General features: G+C 48.5%; 1 protein-coding gene across 1 annotated transcript in view; it reads left to right on the top strand.

The window, feature by feature from the left end:
• The first annotated feature begins 1,612 nt into the window (after positions 1-1,612).
• notch2 (notch receptor 2) overlaps positions 1,613-10,000 on the top strand; it is a 39,879-nt gene continuing 31,491 nt past the window's right edge. The window contains 3 exon segments of the mRNA XM_060067587.1: positions 1,613-1,984; positions 9,085-9,138; positions 9,141-9,165. Of these exon segments, the coding sequence (XP_059923570.1) occupies positions 1,912-1,984; positions 9,085-9,138; positions 9,141-9,165 (152 nt within the window). The 5' untranslated portion in view covers positions 1,613-1,911.

The following is a 10,000-nucleotide window of genomic DNA, read 5'->3' as shown; positions in this document are numbered from 1 at the left end:
CTCTGATGTATTCTCCCTGCTTCGCATCACTTAATCTATAATTTAGTTTCAAGTAAATAGGTGGAATTTCCCCTCCCTTTTAAAACAAAATCTGCTCTTTGGTTGGGAGGTTTTTATGAACTATTGTATCGGTGGTTCACAAAGACAAACTAATCAGCGTGTACTGCTCGTGAAACTGGACCCCACCCTCTCTAGCCCGCTCCGTCTCTTCACTCCAGAGATCCACATCTGGGGTGACATCACTAAGAAAAGAGCGCCGCAGACAGAGGGACTTTCGGAGTTATTGGTTTCCGATCACCACAAGCTCACGTGATCAGCAAATCAGTGCATGTCTTGTCAGTAGGCTATTTGTCAATCATGGAGATATTAATTAATTTAGATTGAATTAAACTACGCAATAGACAATATGAAGTTTAGTTAATATTCCATACAAAAGAAACTGAACCATGACAATTACAAAATATAAAAGCTAAATTATTATTATTATAAATAAATAAAACATGATTAGTAGGCTATGCGTTTCTGATCAACCAAAAGCGCATTTCGACAAATGTTCAGCGGGTTTATGGATGGTGGTGCGAACTACTGACACCTCACCCTCTTCATGAATAGCGAGAGGTTGACACCGGTCACAGCAACACACGCATTGTGAGTCCGGACCCCCTGAGAAGATCAATTTGCTCCCCCTGGAAATGGGCCTTTCATTAGGGCTGAATGGAGACAGAGGGTCGGGCGGCGGGGCAAGAGACCGGCCAGTGTTGCTCTAACAGAGTGTGAAGACAAACATCACCGGGATAAGGCTGCCTCTTGTTGTTGTGACGAGCAGGCGATTAACACCTGGATCTTTCAATCAGATAAGGATTCACAAGTCAGTGTGGGTCATCATCACATGTGGGGGTAGCGACGTGTGTGTGTGTTTGTGTGCGTGTGTGCTCCGAGCTCGGGGGACAGGGGTAATGAGGCTCACCGCGTGCATTGTTCTACACGTCTTCTCAATGAGAGTTAACGGAGAACGCGCGTCCACCGTCAACACACACCGTGACTCTAGCATTGACATTGTTCCGGTTAATTTCATATTATTTAGGCAAATATTTGCTACAACTAAGACCGAACACATAGAGGTCGTCCTTTTTTATCATCATAGGATAACAATAAACCCCTACTCTCTCCGGGTTCAGGTCTTACCTGCAGCCTATTTTACGTACATTTTTACATCTAAGGATGAGAAATGGACCACAAAAAGGAATATATGAAAGATGCACGTGCTAAAACCCATGACGAATTATTGAAAAGTAGTGAAGAGTAGGTGTTTGAGCATGACGGAAAAAACAGAAATCTAGTGAACGGGTTAATTTTGAGTCATAGGAGCTTTTGAGAAGTAGAAAATGAGTGAAAATTCCTCCGCCGCGGCGACAGAAGGAAAGCAAGCGAAGCTTCCAAAAATAAAGGAGATCAGATGTTCTCGAACACGAATTCACAAACACGTTTAAAATATTTTGTTGTGTGTTAAACGTTCAAACGTTTCATTCCTCCGTCGTGTTCGTTAAGCCAGCCTCTGTGTGGATAGCGCCCAGAAGTAGTCCCACCCTGACTTGCATGCGGAAGGTTACGTCTCTCACCGCGGCGTGACTCCACCGCACTAAGTGAAGTTAGTGAACTGCTGAGTTGGAAAGTCGAAGAAACTCTGCGCCGCCGCCGTTTTACGCCACAAAGTTGTAAGATTTAAACGATTTCAAAGTAACGGCGCATGATTCCCACGTTAAGGAAACGATAGAGCAGCAAACCGCTGAACGTTTATCACTTCTTAAAGTTTCTCTTGTGTGTGAGAGAGTTGTGAGAAGGGTTTTGGAGGACCATCGTACCCCTGGAGACACCCAGCCGCGGCGACCCTATGTGGATTCTACTCCGAAAATGGGCCAAATCCCCGGTTTCTCTTCGGGCTCAGCGGTAGTTCTCGTCGTTTGCTGCCTTCGCTTGACTTTGGGTGAGTTTTGGGAGTAGTTTTAATTTATTGCGGTGTTTCGGATCGCCGTTGCGCCCGCTTCACTGCTCCTAGCGACTCATGTAGCATCCCTGCGCACGCTTCTAATTGCAACTTGTTAATTAAGTGGGTTCGATCGCGATCAAACACCATGGAGGACTATATAAAGTAGGCTCGATTGCGAACCTGAGCGCGAACCTACTCCACTTTGTATTGTCTAAGGTTGTTGGGAGATGGATATACTGCAGTTAGGTCCTATGGATGTACTAGTAATGTCGTTTGACCTCTCCATTCGAGATGTTCTCCTAAGTTAATGGATATTTCCAATGTACCAAACACGGTGGTTCTGGACATTGCAGCCTTCCGATGTGCTCATGGGATGAGTCAGGAGCAAGGATTCGCACCGCTGCCCAGATGTTGCGTCGCACTCGCTCGTCCATTTCAAGAGAAATCACCCAAAATGGACTCTTACCTTCAGCTGTGTGGAGCGGAGCTGCTGTTGTTATTCTGAAGGTTTAGAATAGTATTACACGCGTCCATTTCGGCCGTTGTATATCTGGAGATTTTTTTACTTTTTTGTTTTTGGCTAATTACTTTAGACCTAATACTAATAAACGAAGTGTGAATGCCATTGTGGTACAGCACTTAGCGAGTGTCTTTTTCCCCTCACAATTGTATGCAATTTAATCCTCCTCATTAGTCTGCTACTTGCTATGTGTTGTTTACACCGACTTGAACGTATAATTACTCCTGATGGGTTGTTGAGGTTTTCAGCGTTCCCTGATGGTCAATAATAATAGCAAAGGGGCTTCGAGTCTTTTATCCATGAGGGTCGCAAGATAAAGAGTCTTTATTTATTTATTTATTTTTTTAACCAACGTGTGCAATCCCTCAAAACATGTGAAACTACACTATATAACAGAGGGCCAAGACAAAAGAGGAAAAGACAATGTGATAGTGCTGCAGGCAGTGCAAGGAGGAGCTGGTGGAATGTTGCTGTTGGTGTTTCACATTCCTGCTGTCCTTTTCTCTCCAGGCCCTCTGTCTCCCTCTCCTCACTCTCTCTGTCTCCCTCTCCTCACTCTCTCTTTCCCCTGCTCACTCTCACATAGCCCTGCACACACATGGGCTCTATCCATTTTTTTATTTTTTGTCTTACTTGAAAAGTAAATACTACCCCACAAAAAAAACGCTTTTCAGCTATGTAGTTGTAAATGTCTTCCATAATGAGGCCAATAACAACGGGCCAAATGGATGCAGATCCATAAACGATCACAACCGTTTCTCCAAAGAACACGTTCGCCCCCCCCCACGCTCGATTCCTCTGAGGCGTGGGCACCGATGGATGCAGATATTTGTTCAGGGCAATGTGCGGATGCGTGTGTGCGAGTGTGAGTGTGTGTGTGCGCATCTGTTTTGCGTGAGTGTATTTCTTCCAGTATGTGGACACAATGAGCTGCGATTGTGCCGCCCCTGCCCCCTCCAGCGGGTCTGCAGGCCGGGCCTGGTGTGAAGTTATCAGATCCGCGCTGCCCCGCTCTCCCCGGAGCACAGCGTGGGGCATTGAGGGACCAACAAGGCTGTTAACTAACGGAGCGCCAGCCCCGCCCACTGCCCTCGGGTGGGGGGTCCTCACATGTGTCTCAGAGCGTCCTCCGTGCCTCTCCGCCTCCCCCCCCCCCCCCCCCCCCCACCCAGTCGGTTCCTCATTCCCGTCCAGAAGAGGCTCTGGAGGTGGCGCTAGCGGCCATGACACTGGGGTTCTCACTCCCGCCTCACTCTTTTTCCCATCCTGTTGATTAGCGGTGCAGTTAAAACACGAGGATGCCACATGTGTACAGCTGTGTGTGTCCCGAGTGGAGGAGGGTAAACACCGCAGGACTGAGGCCGCGTAGGGCTGAGCGGCACCGGGAAGGAGCTCCAGATGTTTGACCGTCCCCTCTGGGATCATGTGTAGGTCTTTGTGTCCACCGTGTATCAATTGATCCGATTCTTCTTTTTTTTTCGTGCAAGGAAGAAGAAGAAGAAGAATAGGCCTACACATAAATAATAAATAATCTTTGTTGTGTCTGTGTGGAGCTGATGTGCTATTGATGAATAAATGTGTTGGCGATAGCGAGGTCATGCCCAACGCATTATCTTTGCTTTGCACACGTTACTTTAAAACCATTGACCCTCGATTGCTCGACGTGCGTCCGCGCAGTTCCTCTAATCCTGGAATATTGGATAGATGCTAGTGGCTGGGCGCGCACTGGGAGCCCTGGTGTGTGTGTGTGTGTGTGTGTGTGTGTGTGTGTGTGTGTGTGTGTGTGTGTGTGTGTGTGTGTGTGTGTGTGTGTGTGTGTGTGTGTGTGTGTGTGTGTGTGTGTGTGTGTGTGTGTGTGTGTGTGTGTGTGTGTGTGTGCACTGTTGAACAGGTTAGCAAATTAACAGGGAATTACCGCAGCCCCGCATTCCTCGCCCAGTGCAGCCCAGTGATCCTGGAGACTGCCGGCCAGCAGACTGCAGGGTTATGGACCAAGTGGGACACATTCTGTAGGCAAGTGCAGGGCGGCTAAGCATTGCTTTGCCACTTGTCACTAATGTTAACATTAACATGGTCATTTAGATTAATTGTAACCAAACGGCTTATTTAATGAGAAAATAGAAATTGTCTGATTGATAGTACCATACCGTCACAAACAACCCAGCTTAGATTAAGGATGTGGTACGTAAATGAGACCATTGTGTAACCCTTTCTAATAAAGAGATCTGGTTTGACAAGAAAATAAATGTCAAGACTCCGAAATGTTCGAGTAAATTTTAGTCTTACATCGGGGAAAGTCCCTTATGTCTGGTGGGCTTTTCTTCTATGGTCTCTGCCTGAATGCTTGCTGTTTGTCTCTCTCACTGCTGTTTGTCTGTCTGTCTGTCTGTCTGTCTCTGCCCGTCTGTCTCCTTGTCTCTCTGCCTGCGTCATGCTCCCCTGTCTGTTTTTCTACCCCTCTTCTCTCCACTGTTCTCGTCCCTCCTCTCTCTACTGCACTGTTTCTTACTGTCTTTTGCACGCACGCACGTGCGCGCACCCACGTGCGCGCCCCCACACACGTGCACAGGCTGCCTGCGGTGCAGAGTTAACCCTGCGGTACTGACACAACACAGCCCTCCTCTGTGTACACAGCTTTGGAAGAGGCCTGTCCAGCCCCCTCCGTGTAACGAGGACAGCCCGCGGGCGAGTACCGCGCCTCAGAACAGTTCAGCCGCGGCCTCGCGCGGCTTTGCTCTGCTGTTGCCCTTTTGCAAAATCCGGCGAGTTACCCACCCTTGCCCTTCTCTCCCCCCCCCCCCCCGACCTGAGAGCGTGAGGCCCGCCTGCCCCCGCCTGTGTGGGCCGCTGGAGCCCCCCTTGTGGTATTGCTGTTTAGTTTGAGCTTAGCTTCTCTTCTGCCGTGCGGAGCCCAGGGTCTTTTTATTGCACGTTGCCATGGCGTCTTGCTAGATAGGGGGTTTGGCGCAGCAATTCCAGGAAATGGGGTTACTTCCTAAGTATGAGTGAACAACTTCCTTCTGGCCCGGTGCGGACGTGTGCCAGGGCCTGGGGACGCCCATTCGTGTGCAGTCTTTGTCCGTAGTTCAGTAATTACTTCCCCCATCTCAGTCCTCGGCTATTAACTCTAAGCCCCCGACCCTTCTACCCTACTCTCTCTGTTCTCGCTTCCTCTTACGGTTGCTTCTTCCTTTTCGCTTGCCTCTCTCGCACGCTATCTCTTGCTATCTCTTGCGCTCGCTCTCTCTCTCTCTCTCTCTCTCTCTCGCTCACTCTCTCACTCTCCTTTCTTCTTCTTGTTGTTTCCCGTCGTGACACAGCCCCCCCCCCCTCAAGAGGCCCGCTGTGGTTTCAGTGACAAAGCAGTGGCGAGTGTGGAGGGAGGAACTGGCTGGCAGCAGGCAGCAGGCAGACAACCAGATCCTCTGTGGCAATCGCTGCTGGCTAGACGGTGGAGGGGCTGAGATTCCTCCAGCACTCTCTGATACAGAGTTAATGAACTCTGCCGCCTTTCAGTGGTCGACGTTTTTTCAGAGTGGTGTCATGATGAAATATGGTGATTGTGGTGTCGTAAGTTACCGTGCTTTCATCAACGGTGCTGTGGTAGCTCTATGTGCTATATGGCTCTAAATATATGAGCTCTATATGGTGAATACAGACCGGTTTTTAGATTTGAGTTCTGAATTATTATGTGTTAAATCCCTGTTTTTCTTCTGTTGTTGAAATAAGGTCTTAACATTACTACATATTTAACGCAACTTGGTAGTATTTAGTTTAATGGTAGGGGATCATAAAACCAAAACACAACAACAGTTCCCTGCACAAATGCGGTGTGTAATTTTGCGTGAAGCTAAATGGAAATTATGATGAAGTAACATTAACTGAACATGGCATCTTCCCTTTGGGAAACAAGTCTTCAAGCAACTCAGTAAAGTAACAAAGGGGAACCTTCTATGCATGCATTATGCTGATCACTGCATACCAAATTTCCCTCAACTTTGAGTTTTACTACTTTAATGCATGTGTGACTGAACATTTCCATACTTCTGCTATTCTCTTGCTGCATGTGTCCGCCCCACACGCGTGTGTTCCTTGCAGTGTAGGCGTGGGGGGGGGGGGGGTTCTGCTCAGAGCTTCATGGGGACTGGCCCAATCCCCTCCTGATCCAGCCACCACGGTTGACCTCCCCCCCTCTGGTCCCATCCACTCCGTTTCTTTACTCTCCGCGTTCACCTCCTTCCCAACAGTTCACAGTTCACAGAGTAAATACATGCGTCTGCTTTTCTTGGTGTATCCTTCAGCGTCGGTGATGTCATACTACTACTACTAACTTACTACCTGTTCCCACTGCGGCAGGCAGACCTGGTTGGCTGTTCACTGTGTCGATCGCTGCTTATCAGCGCTTTGATCCCAGGGAATGTTTTCGGACCGTGGTTCATTGATAGGGAAGTGTGAGAACGGCCAATAGTTAAAACGAATGGAATGTAGGCGATAGATTAATCTCTCTCTCACACACACACACACACACACACACACACACACACACACACACACACACACACACACACACACACACACACACACACACACACACACACACACACACACACACACACACACACACACCTACCTCTCTGTGTGTGTGGGAAATGGAGTAATAAGTAGCAGGCTGTCCTAAAGCCTGTGAGATCATTGCGTCTGGCTTCATGGCTTTGGATCGGGAGAACTCGCCAAACCAGTCCGGGGACTAAATCTCTCCCTCGCTCCGCCTTTTTTTCTTCTGTTGCCTATTCTCCTTCTCCTTCGGTATTACTCATTGTGACTATCTCTCTTTTACTGACTCCTGCCGTCCCTCATTGTGTGTGACGACCCTGATCTTGTAACAGTAGCCGCACATTATGCTCAAACTGCCAAGCTATGTGTAAAATGAGATTCTTGTGAGCTCGAAATTGTATTTTTTTCGTAAAAGGCCTGACATCTGCATGTGACTTGGTGTGGAAGGTTGAACTGTCCAATATTGTTTTGATCTTTGTGATAACAAGATGGCATCATAAGCACAATATGTATTGATAATGCGAAGCAAATCAGAATTCCGTGATATGGACTCTGTTGTTCACAATATCTGTGGTAATTGTCGGTTTAATGGAATTTAAATACTTGGCGCAGACGTAAACTATTAATAAACAAAATCAAATGTATGTGCGTGGGCTTGTTTCTGTGCGGGAGTATCTATTATCAAGTGTGCTGGCAGCGCTACAGGCTGATAGTGGTGTGGTCCTAAAATAGCTCTGTAATGGTTAAACACGGCTACTGCTGTGTTGAGGTCTGGGCACTGGAAGGCTGGGATTATGAATTTCATGCTGGTTTGTAGCTATATATCTCCGTGTCTAATGGTCTGTGCCAGGCTGCCTGTAGCCAGCCAATCCTCGAGTCCATGGTCAAGTCCAACACGTTTTTCAAGCACTTAAAAAAAATAGTTTTGAATCGTATATATTCTTATTGAAATAATTGTTAAGTATTTCTCCCCATTCCTCTCTGTGGTTCAGTCTGATGTCTGGGTGTTACAACCATCCAAAAACAAAATGTATATGTGCAACTTTTAAAAATGTAGGTTTTGAAAATAAGACAATGTAAATGTCCTGTTATCCATAAGGTCACACAAATGTCACGATCATGAAATAATTCTGACTATTTCAAATGTCACATTGCACTGACACTCGTCAGAGCACAGGAAGTAGGGTGAGCTCTGACTTCCTGTCGTCATCATTTCCCTGCTCTGTGCAAGGGAGTGGCACTATTAAGAAATCAGCTGACTACTGTAAAAGCAGAAAGAGCACCGTGTGCACTTAAGGTTGGTTAAAGATCGACCCTATTTATCATTACACCAAAGGCACAATCTGAGTTGTTGAATTGATCCGTAACCAGTTATAAACATGTCCTTAAACGACAACGTTGGCCCATCACACGGCCTCGTGTGAAGAAGCCCATTCCGTCTCCCGGTCCCCAGACCTAGCATGAAGGACGTCTGGGGTCTCGAGACCAGAGAGTGCCTGATCACTTCTCCCTATCTGGGTCTCCAGAGCCTAGCGTGCCTGCAGTCCTCTCCGTCTCTGGGTCTCTGGTGGGCGGCTCGCTCCAGGACCCACCATGGGGGCATCGTCTCGCGGGTCCGTGTGTCCTCTGTCCTGGGAGGGACTTGAGGCTTGTCGTCGGCGTGGTGACGTGGGCGCTGCGGTCAGGTCTGCCGCCCGGGTGTCGCGTAGCATGATGCGGTCGCAGGCTGTTTCGGGGCCTGGTGCGGCATGGCTGTTTGGATGACTGGTTAAATGACGATGAAAACCCCTCGGGGGGGGGGGGGGGGGGGGGGGTGGATTGCAGGACGTGATTCCCGCTTTGGAAGGAAAGCCAATGTTCACATGTCACAAATTCCCGTGTATGCAAAGCAGTATTATGAACTCTTTAATGGCTGCAGGCTCGTCTGCTGTTTATTCTTTAACGGATTTCCACTCGTTTTGACGTGTGTGTGTGTGTGTGTGTGTGTGTGTGTGTGTGTGCTTGTGTTTGTGTGTCTCCACAGCTCTGCAGTGCTTGGACAATGTGAAGCCCTGCATTAACAACGCCACATGCCTGACCTCCCCGACGGCACCGGACACTGCAGGTAAGAGCGGCCAGACGGGCTCTCACACCGGCACGGGGCCCACACAGACAACGCGAGGCCCCCCGGGGCCCCACACCGGGGTCCATCAGGGGAAAAGGGACTGTAACGCGCTGTGCTGCCACTTCAAGAGCAGCCAGTGGGCCGAGGGAGTTCCAAATCTATCCCATCTCTGTCCACGTTTTCGCTCAGACCACGGAGAGCGGAATAAAAGACTCTCTGTTTGTCGGACTACATTAGTTCTGGGAACACAACCAACACTCACACTTTCACCTCCGGGACGGGCTTTTTTTTTTTTTTTTTCTTCTCTCTAAAACGACCACTCCGGGGAAATGTAGTACATGTCCAAATTCTGTCTGCGTCGTAATCTTTCTTTTGGGCTATATTATCGTAGGCATGATGTTTTCACATCGGAAGGGGAAACCGTTAACGACGCAACGACGTCATCTGGAAACACGGTGTGTTTTTCTGTAACAAACACGCAGCGCAGGAACACCTCCGAGATCTACGTATCGACCGCAGAGCAGGCGCTCTGAGATGAAAGTGGGTCCTGCAGTCTCTGCTGATGTCGTCGTGTGCGCCTTTAGCGGTGGCGGCACTAATTCCTTTTTTTCCCTAAACCGCCCACGACTGGCGCTGGCTTCATGATCTATGACTTCCACCCCCCCCCCCCCCCCCCCCGACGGCTCACTGGAGTTTGTAATTAGGGAGAGAGCTATCTGTTTTTAAATGCGATGCCACTCCCGAGCCAGGAGCCCCCAATGAAAACACACCGTAGCCTGTTCCTGAACCTATCGCATTTCATTTAATACTATGTGAATCACACGGCGCGCCTGTT

This window comes from Gadus macrocephalus, chromosome 12 (genome assembly GCF_031168955.1).
Source record: "Gadus macrocephalus chromosome 12, ASM3116895v1".
NCBI lineage: Eukaryota > Metazoa > Chordata > Actinopteri > Gadiformes > Gadidae > Gadus > Gadus macrocephalus.
The sequence above is the reverse complement of the archived record's forward strand: the minus strand, read 5'-3'. Positions and strand labels throughout refer to the sequence as shown.